The sequence below is a fragment of the Ananas comosus genome, linkage group 23 (genome assembly GCF_001540865.1).
Source record: "Ananas comosus cultivar F153 linkage group 23, ASM154086v1, whole genome shotgun sequence".
Classification (NCBI taxonomy): domain Eukaryota; kingdom Viridiplantae; phylum Streptophyta; class Magnoliopsida; order Poales; family Bromeliaceae; genus Ananas; species Ananas comosus.
Genome location: NC_033643.1, coordinates 2,125,801 through 2,145,338, shown reverse-complemented (window position 1 = coordinate 2,145,338; position 19,538 = coordinate 2,125,801). Strand labels below are relative to the sequence as shown.

The window sequence follows — 19,538 nt, the reverse complement described above, 5'->3', positions numbered from 1 at the left end:
GTAAAAAATGTGCATCGACCCCCTCCACTATGTGGTATTTTAAATGGACACTCAATTATTTTGTTTTGTTTTTTGCATTTTTTAAAAAAAGCATTAAGACGCCCAATTTTTTACTCGGATTTACACTAATTACATCTACAAAAGTAGAAATTTTGTAATCATTGATAATAATTCAGCTAAATTTAACTGTTTTGAGCATTTTTCATATGATGACCTACAAAAATAAAATATCAAAATTGTTAGCCAACGAAACTGGAAATTTTACTTAATATATTTAATTTAATTTAGATAAATTAAAGTTAAAATATAGAGGATACAAATTGAGTGATCCATTATAAAAATTTATTTTACAATAAGGATCACTTTTAAAATTCTGTAAAGTTGAGGGGGGGTGACGACACCAAATTGGGAAACGCGGGGAAACGTCGTCAAAGAGGGAGAGTTGGAAACGCAGCTGGCACCTTTGCCACGGAAGCGCCACGTGGACGTTAATACCCGAGAAGCGCGATTCGTTAGGTAAATCCATTGTATTACGCATTTACGCCCACAGAATTTTAGGATTTTTTTTAATTGGATAAATACTTTTCAATAAATAATAAATAAAAAAATTATGGTTAGTGACAGAAATGATAACTCTGAATTCACTATAAAAGGTAAAGAAAAAAAAGGATCTAGCATTTTGTATGTGCTTATTATCTCTGTAATAATAACTATTATGATAATAATTATTCTATATCTCATTATACTTATGTAATTAATATAATAATAATAATAATTACTTAACCACCGATAGTCTAATCGTGTAGAGAGTATGGGAGAGGTTTGGAATATGGGTGAAAATTAATATAAAAAATAAATTATAACAAATCTCATCTTATCCATAGTTACCACTTATTTACATAGTAATCTCAAAGCCAAACACAAAATTATGAAAAGGCTATAGTAGAGCAGTAGAGATGATTTTAAAAGAGGAGTAGGTCCTGTGTGCTATTAGGAGCACGGAGGCCTCCGTGCTCCTAAGCCGTTTTTGATGATGGAGCTTCCGAATCGACGATCGGCTCCGTTAGACTTGATCTAACGTATTTGAAGTATCTAGAAAATAAATTTTACAATTTTTCGATATCATTTACCTAACGATCGAAAGGATTCAAAATCAACAGCTGAAAATAAAAATCTCACAAAAAGTGGTGATATAGCACTAAAATTTTCGATCAGAAATATTGATCTTGCTGTAAATAGTATAAAAAATTTTCTATCAAAACTTCATCTGATTTGAATACTTTTACACTGTTAAACTTGCAAACGATATACATCAACCATTAAAAATTGTTGATTTTAAACCCTTTCGATCACTAGGTAAATAATATCGAAAAGCCGCAAAATTTATTTTCTAGATACTTCAAATACGCTAGATCAAGTCTAACGGAGCCGATCGTCGATTCGGAAGCTCCATTATTGAAAACGGCTTAGGAGCACGGAAGCCTCCGTGCTCCTAATAGCACACAAGACCTATTCTTAAAAGAGAAGCTCCAAGAATAACAAAGAAGCAGGATTTGTCTATCAGGACAGAAATAGCTCACTCAATACAAAACATATGGCAACTTTGTAATCCTTTAAAACCAAAACTACCATGAAATTGAAACTTTCACCTTTCCGGAACTAAGTTACAATGCTTCTGTAAGAAATTCTTCCAACAGTTTTGCCGAAAAGTAAGAAGAAAAGAAGAACTACTGCAAAGATTTACTAATCCAGATCCTTCTTTCCAGGCGGCCTGTTTCGACAGCGGGGCAGAAGAGGCTAGGGTTTCTCACCTCTGAAGATGAGAGCAGTCAAAAAATAACTGCTTCAATGAGTTAAAAAAGAACTCGGCCCCAGGTCGGAATATCAATAGCAGTAGGCCTCTGAAACTTCACCAATTCTCGGGATGTTCTCATGAATAAGTGTACCCGCTCCATTGGTGTGGGCAAAAGTTTTATCTCTTCCGCATTTTCCTAACTTCCTCATATATGGGATGGAAGAGAACAGTGGATATGTATCTCTCTCCAAAGCTTGGGAAAACGACCTGCAAATCCATTGATATAAATAACATCAAAGAGAAAGCAGGATCAACAATCATCCGTAGGTATTATGCACTATGCATGCTTTATAGTTTGAAGTTTGAACTGTTAGCCACAAATTACCATCACTTCACAGTTTCAAAGTGAGATATTGGTTTACTATTAAAAAAATAAGAGATTGTTACCTTCAAAGTATGCTAGTTTTAAAAGAACGATTGAGCATCATCAAGCACGATAGCTTTATGGTTTAGACCATCAAATCAATGGAGGGGGGGGTGGGGGATTTCAAAGCATCCTGCCTTTACCATTAATTGTAATCTCTCAAACTACTACGACGAATGATAGTGTCAAAAATACAATGCCGCAGTCATCTTGGGCTTAGTATATCCGGAACCACCTTAGATGGAAAGATCAAGTAGCTACTACCTAGTCTATGCAATGTCAAGCAACCTTTTCAATTGTTCTAAAACCAGTATTCGCAGCTTTATAAAATTACATTTCCACCTTCAACATTTCCCAGCGTAAAATGCCTGCCTTAAATTCAATCCACATTTACATCTCCCTAAGATTGTAAAGCAATTACTGCATTGGTCCACACAACCAATACTGTTTTCTAGTTCTCTTATTATTTAATCTAAGCATAACACAACCGTCTGTGAAAATAATATCTAATTTAAATGGTTAGTTCTAAGGCACGAAAGCCATACATAACATAAATTATTAGAAGAGTAAAAAATGTGAATAATTACGTGTGTAACCAAAAAAAGCAAACACCCTCTCAATTATGGATGAAATTGAAAAGCAAAATTTCCCTCACCGCTATTAACTTTCCAGCATTTTCAGGTCTCTTTGCCACATGGATAGCAGCCGCTGCAGCAGCACCTGAAGATATGCCAACCTGGAAAATATATCGATTAACACTTTGATTTAGTAGATATACAATTAAGGGCCTTGAGGCATAGAAATCCATTGTGCTATAGTATATACGAGTATCTTTTCAATCACAAAAGGTTATTTATCTTGTGATAGTAGTAACTAATCTACTCCAGAGGATAGTCATTCTCACCAGCAAGCCCTCCTTTAATGCCAGGGTCCTTGCAACTTCAACAGCTTCAGCAGTGCTGATCTGTTAGTTCAGCAATATGAAACAAATGCACAATCAAGTCTTCGAAATTGTATGTGAACATCTCTTTCATTTGAAATACATAAAGAGAATTATATGCGAATCAAAGAAAATGTGAAAACCGGTCCATTTAAATGGATTTTTCTCTTGTTAGGATGTACAAGACATAATAGTCAGTCGAAAGTAGCTCACATTATAAAAGCAGATTTTCTACTCTAACCAGACAGAAAAATTCGCGAATATAAAATGAGTGCCAATCTGCACCATGTCATCCAATACGGACCTTCGATGACATGAGATTATAATTAACAAAATTAAGCATAATCTTCGAAACATCTTGAGTTCCATAAATAATGAAATTAAAAAAATATATACATTGTCACCGCCCATCAGCAGTAAGCTGAAGAATTAACAAAATCTGGTAGAGGCTGAAAGAGTTTTCGTATCAAGAAAAATACACTTTCTGACCTTCACAACTTCATCAAGCAGCGCGACATCCAAAATGCTTGGAACATAGCCTAATTGCAAATTACAAACAAACGATTAAACCATCTATGGGAAAAATTTAAGAAGATAAAGAACTATTGGCACGCAAAACCTTAAAACATTCACAAATTACCTGGGTTTTCTCCAGAGATTACACTAGTTTCAGCAGGCTCTACTCCGATTATCTAAGACAAAAGGTTGAAACAGAACAGATGTCATGATCATTGACAGATATAGAATTGATAAACACCAAATAGGAGGGATTGATTGAATTAAAATCTCTAAAGTAAGAATTAACTGAACCATGTCAGTTTAGGCCATAACTACCAAAGAATCAAAAAGAAATGAAGAGAGGCCGTAATATAAAATTGTTTAAAAACAATGGCAAAATAGAGGTCATGCATGGCTAAAGAATCTCGCAAATGAAATCTGTAGACCTTGATGTCTCTGTTCATTTTCTTCAAAAAGCGCCCAGCACCTGTTATAGTACCACCAGTCCCAATGCTTGCAATAAATATGTCGACACCACCCATTGTGTCCTCCCATATTTCTGGGCCTGTGGTTTCAAAGTGGATCTGTATATTAACATAGATATCTTAATAAACTGTACAGAATTATAAGCATAAGGCATCACAGAGTAATATTGATAATATTCCGTTAACTAACAATATAAGAAGCATACACTAATCTTTGTAAATCAACAACCTTGGTGTTAGCTAAATTGTCAAACTGCTGAAACATAAACGCATTTGGTGTGTCACGAACAATTTCTTCAGCTTTATCAACTGCTCCTTTTAGCCCTTTGGCTGGATCAGTTAAAACGATCTCTGCTCCAAATGCACGTAGAAGGATTCGCCTCTCTATATCTATTGATGCAGGCATAGTTACTATTAGCTTGTAACCTCGAGCAGCAGCGACAAAAGCAATACCAACGCCCGTGTTTCCAGTAGTTGGCTCTACCAAAATAGTCTGCATAAATTTAGAAACTTAAAATTAACAATTGATGATAGCACCAAAATAGAGAAGGAAATTTTATACACATAACCTTGAATCTTCCTATGTATACATATACACACCTTGAAAGTGAAGTTTCTTACGAACCTGCCTTATATTTTATAGGAAAATGTTATTTACAGGGAGTGTATATTTCTAGGTACAAATATATGTAAATTAAGATTTTGGAGGGCATACAGAAAACTCAGATTTTCTGAGGATATATACATATAAGTAGCTAATTTGCAGCTGAATATATGTAAATAACACAAAAAAAAAAGGAACCTCACCTTCCTTGGAGATATTAAACCCCTATTTTCCGCATCATTTATCATGCTACATCCAATCCTGCAGAGAAAACATATAACAAAAGTTCACAAAAAGATTTAAAAAAAAAAAAAAAAAAAAAATTCAAGAGAGCAACATTATGCAAAGAGAAAGCTTACCTGTCTTTGACACTTCGGCAGGGTTCCATAGACTCGAGTTTTGCGGCAACATTGGCCACACAACCTTCAACGACCTTGTTAAGATATATCATCGGCGTTCTCCCGATTAACTGATACCGAAACAACATAGAATATCTATTTTTAATCAGGAAATACAGATCAAATTATCTAATGAGGATGCTCAAAACTTAAAACTTAGTTCTTTTTTTCCCCCCTTTTTTTTCGGCATTCCACAGGATTGCATTACAAACTAACCAACAATGACAAGTGTAGCGGAGTCCATCGACACATCAAAGCACGTAAAATTTACATTTGAAAAACTGAAAAATGACAACATTACCAAGCAAACCATTTTTAATTGGTCTTTTACTGAGTGCCATAGAACATATAAACTATAATTTAATTGAGAATTGGCAAAAATTGGTGTTTGATAATAAAAATCAAATTTTTACATGGTCATAAATGAAAAAAAACATGAAAAGGATAGGACCAGGGCGGAAAATGGATAGCACAGGGGTTATCCCTTCAAAAAAAAATTTTACACTATAACACAAAAAGGGAAAACCCTAAAGAGGAATCGAACCTGGGTGACATCATCGGCGATGTTAACCTGCTCGAGCTCCTCCTCCTCCTCCTCCTCCTCCTCATCCTCCTCCGCCTCCTTCGCAACCTCCCTGGTGCGGAGAGAAGCGGCTTTGGCCGAGGCCGCGAAGACGAGCTTCGCAGCGGCGGCGCCATGGGAGGAGAAGCGGAGGGAGGTGGGAGCGACGAGGCGAGGGGAGCGCGCGTGGGGGGAAGGGGCGGAGAGGTACGCCACGGTGGGGGAAAGTGCGGTGGAGAGAAGCGCCATTGCCGCAGCGTTTTGGAGGGGGTTAGAGAGTGTATGGGCTACTACCACGGAGAGAAGAGCGCGTAGCGATAAGGGTCACTTTGTTGGAAGGGTTTAGGGAAAAAAAAAAAAGAAAAAAAGGTGAGTGGACCCCCTCACCTTTGGATATTTTGATAAGGGGTCCCAGATTTTTTTAAAAAAGTTTTTTGTTTTTTGTGAGCTTCTACTTCAATTTTATATGTAATCGCTTGGCTAATGAAAATACAAGTTTCGTTACGAGTTAATGGCTAGTGATGCGGTTGATTTTAATGAATTTTTTTATGTTAGAAACATATGGAATTTATCTGAACTAGAATCATTTGGATGTGACTATCCAATCTTTTAAATTTTTTGATTTTACTTTCTAATCTTTTAATTTGTTTGATTTGAATTAGTAAATGATACTTTAACTTTAAATTTGAATCGGTCATTTTTTATAAATTTAATTAGTATATTTTATACATTCACATAATTATAAGCTAATTAAATTAAGTAATTAGCTTCAATTTTAGAGTTAAAGTGCTGTTAGTTGACTCAAATCAAAAAAAACATTTAGAAGTTGGATAGAAAATGGAAATTTTGAATAATTTGGCAGACAAATTCAAATGATCCATAGTCTGGATAAGTTCCATATGTTTTTATCTTTTTTATTTTAAAAATAAATTGAATAAAAAATATAGAAATTGAAAGATGTCTGCCAAATAAAGTTCATATTTTTCAAATGGCCTATTTAGGAAGGGCTCCATGTGAGTCAGGCTGCTGTACTATTGATAGTACCAAGTGCTTAATGCTATCGAATTTTATGCCATTAGATTTACTCTTTTGATCATTTTTATCTGTTAAATTATACTATTCAACCAACCACCAACTCAATCTTAAAAAATCACTATCATCCTAACCATACATTTCTCCATCCGAAATCGAAAACCTAACGGCACCGAGCGCTTTGTACTATAGTAGCCTAATTCGGCTCCATGTATACTTATTATTAATTGGAGTATAGAGTAATGCTATTCAATAAGGGTAAATTGCACATGCGATCCTCGAACTATGAGTCAGTTAACACTTTGGCCCTCAAAATTCAATTTATTACAATCTCTAGCTCAAACTTTTAGAATTATTATAATCAAGTCCCATAATTCAATTTAGTTGGCTAAATATTAACGTATTATTTATATAAAAATAAAATAATATAATATCTTAATTATTAACGCATCATCAATCACAACATTGTTATATTACTTCCACATTATCAATACATTAATATTTAGTCAACTAAATTTAATTATAGAATTTAATTGTTACAATTCTCAAAGCTCGAGTAAGAAATTATAACATATTATTAAAGTTTGAAGACCAAAATGTCATCTGATTCATAATTTGAGGACCAAATTAGCAATTTACCTAGTATAATAATAGCTTATCACAGCAGCAAAAACTCTAAATTAAAACCTATACTTCTGGAACCTAGAAGAACAACCGAAGCAGAGAAAACTTTAAAAAACCTTCATTCATCAATCATTAAAGCGTTGCCTCAGAGAGTATCAAACAACTAACTGCTTCTCGAAATAGAGAAACTGACTCAATAAGCCAAATCAACTGGGCACCCCATCAGAAAGGCTCCTTGAAGGCTAATTGTCAAGAGCTTTCTGAAACATCTGTGGTTTGCTCTCCACAATAAAAAAAGAAAAAGTACTTCTCTCATGAATCTTCTAAATAAAATTCATGGCCAACTCATGCTTACTCGAATACCAAATCAAATCATAATAGGGAACACGCGATCAAGGCCGAAATTAACAAACCCCACAAGTGTGTTGCACTTTTTGTTGCATCGCTACCATAAACTGAGGGTTTTTAGGACGTGTAATAAATATTTCAGTTCAAATTGTGAAAATACAATGGTTGAAGTTTCAAAAATTCCGTTACAGAGATGTAGAAGATCTCACAGGATCATCAGAGAAAAATCTCAAATTTCAATTATTTTAGTGCTTTATATCGATTTAAGAGAAAAAAAAGGAGTAAAATTTAGAACTGGAACTGCATCTCCTTTGTGTATCCGAGCTCGTCCAGGTGCGCAGCCATGGCCTTGTTCATGGGAGGTGGTCCACACCTCAGAATCTGTTAAAATCGAATCAAATCCTAATTAATTCTTTATATTCTTTTCGTAATTTAATTATTTCACCGACAAAACAAAACAAAAAAAAATTGACAATTATGTGAAGTAAAAAAGCATCTGTTCTAAAGCAAATTTAAGATTTAATTGAACTTTTCGATATACCTGGATATCAGATGCAGGTTGGGGGCAATGAGCTTTAATAATTTCCTTGGATACAAAACCAACACCGCCGTTCCAATTCTCCGGAGGCTGATTAACATAGAACAAATTCGAAAATTATTAGGCAGAAACTTATTGGCTTTCACCCAGTCTTTAGATAAAAAAAAGGATTGGACCCGAAAAATGCATCTAGCAATCAATGTTCTAAAGCATATATTAGTTCGATATAAATATGCTGAGACAATATGGTTACATATCCCGCAATTTAATAGAGAGAATAGAAGGAAGAAAGGACCTGATTCAAAACAAAATATACTTTGAAGCGGTTGGGATAGTTTTCAGCCATCGTTTCCAGTTCCTCCTGCAAAAGTTATTATAAAATTAATAAAGTAAAAAGTAGATTGGACTATTCTTGAAAAATAGAAAATTACCAATCCACCATTTTACTATTGAATCAACATATACACCCATATTCTTTTGTACTAATCCATCCAGCTAACTACCACAACATATCTGTTCATAGTCATCGCAGGCAACTGCACAAAGGGTTACTAAGATTGTTGTTTTCATAGAACAATTGTAATGGAATCACTCAATCCTCGAGTAGATGGTAAATGGGTATATTTCACTCCTTGCATCCTAACATGAATATTTAAAATGGAAAAAAAAAGGAAACTGTCTTTATCGGGGAAATTACCTTCAGAAGGATGTCTTCATATGTCACATTTGCATAAATTAGATAAACCATTGTGTTGTCTACCGGGTTTTCAAGAATTGCCCTCGCAACCTAAGAAAATAGAAGATGTGATTCTATCAATTGAAAGATAATAGGTATAACAACATCATAAAAACATAATTATACATAAACATGATATTTACTTGAAACATCGGAGTGATTCCGGACCCTCCGGCTAGCATTCCAAAAGCCCTGACTTGCCCAGGTTGATACTTGAAACGTCCCTGGAAGACCAAAATTTAATTAATCCTCAACTGTGCAGATGAACATGCATGAAATAGCTTCAAAAGTCAAATAAAAATAACATACGCCTTGACATAAGTTGGCAAACATCAGGATTCAGAATTGCGTATTGTACTTACTCTGTCAACCGATCCTTCGATTTAATGATAACACACCAACAACTTGTGACATTTCAATGGTCAAATAAAATTACAAACCATTACAAAGTGCCGAAAGAATCATGGTTATGATTGATGGCGACATAGCAAGTAGTTGAATAAACAAAATTTATATTTGACCATCTAACATATATATGTATAAAAAATGTGACTCCCAGTGAGACTGGATTCTTAACCTATCAGTATGATAATCTGAATTTGGTCTCAAAAGTCAGTGATAAAGGATAATTTTCAAGTTCAGTAGTTTGACTCTGCTAAACTGCCTATATGGTTGTTGAGCAAGTTGTTATTTGAGGTTCAGTAGTTTGACTTGAATTTTTATGCATACAATCCTTTGAAATCAGAGTTCAAGATCAAGCAAGACAGCGAGTCACTAATTATAAAGAGAAGGGAGCAATAGTAATACAGCAAACTTTACTCAACTATCACACTGTAATAAAACTGTATTAATAGATATGTCATCAATCAACAATACAGGAGTTAAGAGTATCCTCAAGAGATATTAAAAATCTTCATTACTGCCAATAATATCCCAATAACTTCGCAATTGCCTTTTTTTATGAAAAAGCACAAACAATGAAATACTTAACAAAGTGAAACAAGTATACCTTAGGTCCCTTCACAGACAAATAATCACCAACTTTCATCTCACGGAAATGATGCGACATTCTCCCTTGAGGATACATCTACACGATGAGGAAAACTAAGATCCAAAATTCAAATAAAAGAAACATCCATTTCACTAGTTTCAAAAATATTCATCTAAACATAACTTTGTCAGGAAACTTAAAGATCATTATGAAATATAACTAAAACAGCTTGTGTTTGTATTCACCTTTATCACAAGTTCGAAGTACCCGACATCAGAGTCCAATGTAGTTGGCGTATACGGTTTGATTACTTCTTCACCAAGGCTATCCTTTCCTCTATATTTCAAACAGGTTACAATCGCAGGAAACAACTTCAGAGTAGTTCAGAGAGAAACTGTGTCGTACACAAAAGAAGCATATGGACAAGATGAAATCCAACCTGCAACTTATATGTTGCCCAATCGGGAGACCCAACACAGAAGTAGGCGTGGGAAGAGCAAAACGAAATTTAGCCACGTTATGACTAATTTGTTTCTTCTCAACAAGTTTGAAATCCCTGAAGTTCTCCGGATCCAAGCAACCTGAGAGAATACCATGTCAATAAAAGAAGCATATATGCTCTTAAAAACAATCCTAAGTCTCGCTAACCACTAGCACAAGAAAGACATGAATGATTGCTCTTTAAAGACAATCCTAATTCTCGCTAACTACCAGCACGAGAAAAATATGAAAGCCAAAATCCATTGTTGTATACTGCAACTAAAAGACAAATAAAATATACATAACACTAGAGGAAAGAGGTGCAATTCACATATTATTACAGTATCACAACATCATCTCCATTAATAGGAGAGTAAAGGACAGCCGTTGAGCCAGGGTCGAGCTTCTGCAGATAACGGTTAAGCAGAGTTGTTCGAAGAAGAACTAACAGCTTTTTTCTCCCCCTTAAATTCCCCTCCAACAGCTTTGCACCAACGCAAAAGCAGAAACTTCAAATTTGAACTTCTACTTATAGAGCTCCAACCTTTTGACTTGCCCAATGCCCAAATTCTCACTCTTATAACGCCAAACAAAACTAAAACATGCTTTTATCTCTGTTTTCCAGTTCAATCAAGGACCCACCTTTAATTGTGTTTTATGAAGCATTGAAGCATTAATTTGTAAAAACATTAAAAGCCTAGTTAGATAACTTTCACAGAATCTGCTTCATCATTTTGCCAAATTAACCTCAAGTTTTTACTTTTCCTATTGAAAGGGGATTTGTTGCCGCAATTTTTTTTAACCACAACGTAAGCAAAAGTTTCCCTTTTTAATGCCAAAAACATGAAATGTGATCCAGTACATGCTAAGGTATAGCAATAATAAAAATCAAATGCTTACTACTACTTATTCTACAAACCTTCATCAAACCATTTAGCATGTAACAAGACCAATCCAACAAATCAAGTAACGACATAATCTATCACTCTGAATCCAATCAAAACCTCAAAAATGTTTCATTCAACCTAGTCGTCCAAATCACATCAAACCAAACAGGGTATCTCTCGCAAGGAATCGAGGGGTTCTCCTTTGACCTACCCTTGGGCTTCTTGCCGAGGTAGAGGTAGTACGCGGCGGCGCCCACGGCGACGACGGCGACGGCGATCCCGACGATCTCGGCGCCGTGGTATTGGAGGAAATCCATCGAGATACGGGGGATCGTCTCCTACCTCAGAATCAAATCTCTCCTCTCCCTCTCCGCCTCTCCGTGGGATTAGGGTTTGGTCGACAAATTTGTTTATTTATAAGGATAAAAAATGAACTGGGTAGGTGGGATTAGAATAGTGAGTGGGAAAGGAGAAGTTGAGATGAGGAGAGAGAGAAAGAGAGAGAGAGAGAGAGAGAGAGAGCTCTTTGGGAAGAGAGAGGTAAATGGATTATTGGTGGACCTGGTCTACCACGTCACTCGGGAACCTGATCATTATTTTGTTTTTTAAGGTTAAAAGTGTATGGATGCAACCACAGCTATAGATAATTTAGAAAAAGGCCCCTCAACAAATTTTTAAAAATTAAAACTCTCTCAACTTTTACTTTCTTTATTTAAGTTTTTATATTTAAATAAGTAAAAAAAATTACCAAATTAAACAACTTTATTAGTTATTAATTGTTAATTAAATTAATTTTAATTACAAAATAACTTAATTTTTAAAAATTAGACGTTAACGGTGAAAAACAATTTAGTGAAGGGTAAAATTTCAGAAAGCCTATGCATAATAGGGTCTATATATTTTTATCTTATTTTTGGACGTAGAGATTTCTAAAATCTAAATATATGTATTTGTTGTGTTGTGGGATATAATATTATTCAATGTAGCATTATTTGAGCAATATTATCAAAGTAATATTTTAAATTTTTAATCATTTTTTTTATTTTAAGTCAAAGCTTCTAGTTTGAGACCCTAGTTTGAGACCTTAAAATTTCATTTTTTATTTTTTATCACAAAAAAAATTATAATTTTTTTCTTTATCAAGTATTTCATTAGAAACGCTTAGAGGTAGCTTCTCTCCTAATGAAGTATTGAATGAAAATCATTACTTAATATTTTATAAAAGTAAAAAATTTATGAAATTTATCTGAATTATATACTATTTTGATTCGATTATTTAACATTTCAATTTATTAGATTTAAGTAATTTAATAACTCTTCAAATATAGAATTTAAGTTAATTACGTATTTTAATAAATTTTATATTTCTATAAACTGTATAAAATATATTAACTAAGTTTGTAGAGATAAACGATACATTCCAATTTTAAAATTAAAAATTACTAATTGATTCAAATCAAATAAATTAAAATATCATGCAATAAAATTAAAACTTTTATTAAAGGTTAAATAGTTGGATACAAAAATGTGTTAGTTAAAGTAAATTTTATATATTTTTATCTTTTCTAAATAACAAAAAATATGAAATGTTATTATCACTGGTCCAAAGTTGTAACTTCTTAGGTGCCGAAGGGTTAATTTGGAAATTTAGGAATGTATTTTAAGAGACTGGTCCACGGTGGACTAGGCGTAGGCGATGATTTCGAGGAAGGAGAAGAAGAGGGGGGTGGGCAATCGCTCCCCATCCGTCTTCGTTCTCACCAACCAACCAACCAACCAACCTTTAAAAAAAAAAGTTACCCATTTCGTTTATTTAATTTAAAAATAAATTTAATTATAAATATAAATCAACTAAGATTTAAATTTAAAATCTCAAATACTAACCATCAAATTCTTTACCACTTATTTTAAAAACGGTCGATGCCGTGTAAAAAGTTAGAACGCATTTGAACCTTAGGCTTTGTTTGGAATGACCTAAATATTATATTTTTTGAATTTTTAAAAAAATAAAAACATAATTTTTATAAAATTTTTATAAAAAAAATTTATAAAAAGTTATTTTTCTTTAAAACCAAATGGACCGAAGATTAAAAAGAAATTAACAAATAAAGACTAAAATTTTTTTGACATTTTTCAGAAAAATCAAACAGCCTCTAATCAGTTGATTTTATCTAACGAATTTGACACATTCGTTCTAAAAATTACATTGTTTCTCTCCAACCAAATTAACCATCATGTACCGGTGCTCACTCTCTTTCCGTATATATATACGTTTTTTATCCTTTTCTTTTTATGTCATCTACTAATGCATGATGTGATTGAACAACTAATAAGTTGATCCAAAATGCCCTGCGCCGAGCAACTCATGATAAGTTGATAACAATCACAAGTTAAGCCAACATCATTCAAAAAAAAAAAAAAAAACCATCACTAATTTTGAGTAGAGTAAGATTAAGCAGTTAATTAATTAGCCCCTTTAAATTAATGTTCTAACAAAAGCCCAAAAGCATCGCCCAACTCAGCAAACAAAGTCCCCAAAAAACCCAAAATGTTTCTAAAATTACATCCGTTCTCATACATTAGTAGGACATAATTAAACTTGATTGAGAGAGGGTCTAAAAAGGTACAGTAAAAATGACCCAACAAAAAGTTTTTGTATGCCCATATATATATATATATATATAGAGAGAGAGAGAGAGAGAGAGAGAGAGAAAGGTTACATTGCTATTACAGTAGCCTTGGTACTTCTAATTTTTTAATTATTAATCAATTTTAATAGATAATTAAACTGAGAGAAAAAATTTTAAAAAAAATTCAAAAAAAGAAAACTCATTTTTTTTAAAAAATTTTTCTCTCAATTAATTGATAAATAATTAAAAACTTAGAAGCACATGGACTGCTGTAATGCTAACCATACAAGAACCTAGCTTGAAAAGAAATTCAAAAAAAAAGTTAAAGAAATCTAATTTCTTTTTAATTTCTCTTCTCTTACTCTAACCACTCATCAAAATTGATAAATAATTAAAAACTTTAGAACACACGAGCTACTATTTTCTTAATAATATATATATATATATATATATATATAAAATATAAAATAATTAAGGGCACTTGGGGCCACCCCTCTTGGTTTTCCAGTTGTTGTAGCAGGAGCAGACCTGCTTGTTCCCGTAGAAGCCCGGGGGAACGCACAAGCACTTCCTGCAGCACTTTTGGCAAAAGAACATGCACGGCTTGTGGTACTGCGTCCTCGAGCACCGCCTCGTACACTCACCTGGGCACTCTATATATACCATACCACCCCAAAAAAAAAGTATTTAATCACCACCATTCAATTCATCAGAAAGTGTTAGAATCTTAAAGCATGGTGTGTGTGTGTGTGTGTATATATATATATATATAACAAGCACTTACGAAAGCTTCTGAGGCTCCCGGAGCCGTACCTACTCTGCTAGTAACAATTAAACAACCCACCAAAATCAAAAACAAAAAAAAACAGAGTTATTAATTAATTAGAATGAATATAAGAGTATTATAAAGCATATAGTTGAAGGGAGTTGATGAGGGGGAACAAACCTTTTGGACCTTCCTGAGTAGCTTCTCCTCCTTGAATACATGCATATAAGAATACAATGGATCAAAAATTAAAAAAAGAAAACATATATATATATTTATATATTATATATACAGAAGCCTATTTAAAATTTTAAGAGGTTCATAAAATTGAAAGCAATGGCCGGAGTGCCACAAGCACCCCCGCACTTTGCGGCTAACCACCACANCATGATGAATAATATGTGGCTCACGTCCCTTATTATTAAAGAGGGTTTTCGCGCGGTTTCGGTTTGTTTCTAGAATTTTTTTCTTTTTTTTCTTTTTTTTTCTCGTCGAAGACAGAGCACGTCACGCGCCGGCGAGTCTTCGGTGTACGGTAAGAGACTGGAGACAGGGAAGGGAAGGGGTGGAGAGGGAGAGTAATTGGGGGGAGAGAGAGAGAGAGAGAGAGAGAGAGAGAGAGAGAGAGAGATCTCTACAATACATAGAAACACATAGATATATATATATATATATATATATATATATATATATACTTATTGAGAAGAAATAAACATCTATGTTCAAACAAATGAAACAAACGTATAATCGAGGAGTTGAGAGGAGAGGAGAGGTGGTACCGATTCAACCAACGAAACAAGGAAAAGAAGGAGTAGTAGAGGTGGTGGTACCAGAGAAGACTACATCCAAAGTTAGGAAAGAGAGAGATATATATGGTTAAATGTATATATATATATATATATATATATATATATATATATATATATATATATAATTTCATTCATACTGTCACACATAGTCATGCTTAGAACTTATAATTATTTTGTATTTTATCAGTATAACTATTTGCTAATTTCAAATATTTTATTATTTTATCGACATAGCAGAGATAACCGTGTCGATGAAAGACTAAATATTAAAGAAAGTAAATAATGTCTTTTTTGTATAGGAGATTCTATAGGCACTATATCTTTTTTTTAAAATCTTTATGTGCCCTTTAACTATAGTGGATTACTAGATTAAATTTCGATTTTTCAAAATATTAATCTTCTACCAAAATGGTACACCGGGTGCAAGCGATTACCTCTCTGCTTTGGAATAGGACTGGGTCTACGGGCCTGTTCTACGTGGCCTACTCTGATTGGATGGAAGATTGGCGGGAAACTTTGAAATAGTGAACCATGGTCAAAGATAGTCCAAGTGTACGGAAAATGAGCCAACATTTATTGCCGAATGAAAAAAAAAAAAAAAAAAGGGAAATGGATAAAAGTTAAAATACAAAAAAATAAAAAATAAAAAAAGACACGAATATGCGGGGATTAAACAGTTATGGGGAATTTAAGATGCGCAATAATTAGGAATCTATACGCGCGTTACGTACCATTAAATAGAGCAAGGACTAAGCTGCTTCGTACGTGATTTTGGGGGAAGTCGATTTGTGTTATCAATCAATCAATCAATCAATCAACCAACCAATCCTTTTGACTTTTAAAAATATCTTGTTTTCCCACCCAGATTTAGATAGTGTTTTGCGGCAATTGAATTGACGAATCTGTAGATCCAATCTAACTCAAGTAATATATAATTATTTTATTATTATTTAATTTAGTATAATTTATATGAAAGTTATGTTTAATTAATTTTTTAATTTTTTTTAATATTACTTTACTATAACAAACATATGTTTTAAATGACGTTTTTTAAACAACGCCATCTTCCAATATTTTTAATATTTAGCATGTGGCAACATCAAGATTAAGCGTCGTTAATAAAAATAATTTTATCAAATATTGATAAAAAGTCTCTGACGATATGTTAGAGAATCGATAGATTTTTCTCGATATGTTTACTTAATAATTTTTTGTTAGTGCAGGAAGTTATTCTTACCGATGTTTTAAAGCGTCGCTAGTTATTGTTTAAAGTGTTCTTAGGTGTAAAATTTATTATAGTGCTTTATGTTGGTATAACTAGTACTTTTGAGTTTTGTTTATTTTGATATAATTAATTTTTTTTCTATCTCCCAAATACAATAATAAATTTACTCTCATAAATTCAACATACTAAATAATTAAATCCTCCACTATTATTTGAAGGTTAGGATCCTAACCGACTATAAAAAAGGTAGGGTTTAAATTTTAGTATTTATAATAATTTTAAGATAGTGCTGAGGATGGTGAAACCTGGATCCATATTTTAGAAAGAAAAGTTAAGAATAAAAAAAGCAAGGGTCTTACATATATTATCTTTTTTAACTTATACTGAAAGTGTTAGATGTGACTCGAAATTGATTATCGACTCAAGTTCGGATTTTCGATTCGCCGACAGTTTCGCGGTGCAACAAATTTGGAAAATAATTTTGTGAAGAAAAAATAAATATCTGTGGTGGATAGCGGAGGGCTCGAGCCGACAGGCCCGGGCCCGTAGCCCACCACTACCATTCCCCAGAAAGTGCGGGGGGCGGAGCCCCCGCGGTACGGATCGGATCCAAAATCCGTTATGAATTTTCTTTTCGTTTTTTGCCCTAGAGGCGTGAGATCGTGGTCGGTTGTAATCTGAAGAACATTGTATTCCCTTTCGTTTCGATAGTGAAGTTCTCTCCTCCCTCGCCATTGATTTTTTTTTGCAAAAGATTTTTCACGTAAATCTGTGTGTTATATTTATTTTTTGCTTGTGGTTAGAGTGTTTTGTATTTGTCATTTTGTTTTTCGTTTGTGCGTTTATCGTAACAGAAAGAAACATCAGAAAGTTATATTTCATCCCTTCATTTATTCCAAACCAATAGTAGAAAATAATATTGCGATCGCGCGCCGTATACGAAATCTAAAAAGTTTTTACAGATGTTGTACAGCATTAGTCGATTTTGCAATATCTTCGACGTTATCGTTTGCTTTCAAGTGCTTATGTTCATAGATCGACGAGGTGAGTACTGAGGACTGAGCAACTTAATTCCATGCATCGGGCGAAATAAACACACCGTAAACTTGGCAACTCCAGCAGACTCGAGGTTGCAAGATGTCGGAAGATGTCGGTGGATGCGGATATCTGAAATTTTATTGCAATTCGAATCTGAACAAAATGAATTTGTTCGATACTAAGTCTTCGTTTGGGATTACGGAAAAATTACGTTACGTAGGGTGAGAAAGTACAATAGGAAATGCTCTGTTTGTTTCCGTATGTAATATTGCGTTCCGTATATCGCGATGAGTGGAAAACGCAAAAGTATGTTCCTATATCCTTTTATCCCAATTTCATTTTATCTAATAGTCTCATGTGGAGCTCAATACCAAACTAAGCATACATAGATATAGACTTGTATAGTTTCGGATATGGATATCAAAAAGCAAAACTCCGACGAATTTAAATTTGGATATAGATTTTGATTCTACCCGATCCAAATTCGACTTTATTTTATATTATATATAATATGTATGTAATGTTTGATTTTGTACTTTAAAAATTTAGATTTAATATAATATATTTTGAAATATTGACTTGTATAGTTTTGGATATGGATAGACTTGTATAGTTTCGAATAATACATAGATATAGACTTATATAGTTTTGGATATGGATATCAAAAGCAAAACTCCGACGAATTTAAATTCGGATATAGATTTTGATTCTACCCGGTCCAAATTCGAATTTATTTTATATTATATATAATATGTATGTAATGTTTGATGTTGTATTTTAAAATTTTAGATTTAATATAATATATTTTGAAATATTAAAAAGAGAAATAATTATTTTGGGTTTAGATTTTCGGGTTCGAGCTCGGTTTCAGATTTTGGATTTTTGGTCATATTCGGGTTTGGATATAGATTTTTAAAATCCGTCAAATTCGGATTCGGATTTGGAGTCGGGTTCGGATTTGAGTTTTCAAAATTCGCCATGAACCTGATCCATTGACATTCCTATCCGGCGCCTATGGACAATTCTTATATAATGACTTTTACTTATTTATTTCTCACTATTATTAAAAATATATAAATTTATTTTGAAATTATGAAATTATCCTGCTAAACTTCAAATCTCATTAATAAATTCTAAGGATTTGAAAATATTTAAATAATTTTTTTATAAATAATCAAAATGTTTTGGTCAATTATAAATATATTTGATATTTTCGAAGTTTCGAAGAACATGCTAGTTATTATCCCTTCTATTATTATATAACAACTTAAAAGGAATATGTAACAAATCCTTATATATATATATATATATATATAAATATAAATGAAAATGAAGTTGAGACAAAACAAATTATCTCAAACCGAAATAAACGCTAACACTTTTTTTAATGCAATGCACGCTACTCTTTTATGCTATCTTTTTATAAAATAAACAAAGGCATATATTATAATATCCAAGATAGCCTCTTGCGTTTTCATATAGGGATATATAAAAATGCGGTTGAGGTAAAATAAAATATCCGTATCGTAGTCTACCCGGAGTTTTGGTTTGATTCAGAATCTATCGTGATTATCATTTTTTAAACACAACACATTATTTTTCATGCTATTTTTTTATAGTTACGAATAAAGACATACTTTATATTATAATACGTATAAAATGACTTAGCTAATGCGAAATGAAAGACATCCCGGTGTTTTATTTATATTTTAATTAAAAAAATACGAA

The 19,538-nt window shown here is 33.1% G+C and overlaps 3 protein-coding genes across 3 annotated transcripts; all 3 read right to left on the bottom strand.

Annotated features, from left to right (window-relative positions):
- On the bottom strand, positions 1,537-6,030 carry LOC109728190 (cysteine synthase-like). Its single transcript, XM_020258541.1, has 10 exons — positions 5,689-6,030; positions 5,106-5,215; positions 4,950-5,007; positions 4,372-4,635; positions 4,104-4,241; positions 3,800-3,851; positions 3,649-3,698; positions 3,124-3,183; positions 2,875-2,955; positions 1,537-2,062 (listed from the first exon to the last, which is right to left on the bottom strand). The coding sequence occupies exons 1-10, from the start codon at positions 5,953-5,955 to the stop codon at positions 1,973-1,975; spliced, it is 1,170 nt and encodes a 389-aa protein (XP_020114130.1). The 5' UTR covers positions 5,956-6,030; the 3' UTR covers positions 1,537-1,972.
- Positions 7,684-11,727, bottom strand: LOC109728427 (NADH--cytochrome b5 reductase 1-like). The gene is made up of 9 exons (XM_020258827.1): positions 11,554-11,727; positions 10,415-10,556; positions 10,221-10,311; positions 9,994-10,071; positions 9,128-9,208; positions 8,946-9,035; positions 8,544-8,609; positions 8,252-8,338; positions 7,684-8,091 (listed from the first exon to the last, which is right to left on the bottom strand). Exons 1-9 carry the CDS (start codon positions 11,657-11,659, stop codon positions 7,999-8,001), a joined length of 834 nt encoding a protein of 277 aa, XP_020114416.1. The 5' UTR covers positions 11,660-11,727; the 3' UTR covers positions 7,684-7,998.
- Positions 14,214-14,963, bottom strand: LOC109728379 (gibberellin-regulated protein 6-like). The gene is made up of 3 exons (XM_020258771.1): positions 14,919-14,963; positions 14,757-14,790; positions 14,214-14,625 (listed from the first exon to the last, which is right to left on the bottom strand). Exons 1-3 carry the CDS (start codon positions 14,961-14,963, stop codon positions 14,444-14,446), a joined length of 261 nt encoding a protein of 86 aa, XP_020114360.1. The 3' UTR covers positions 14,214-14,443.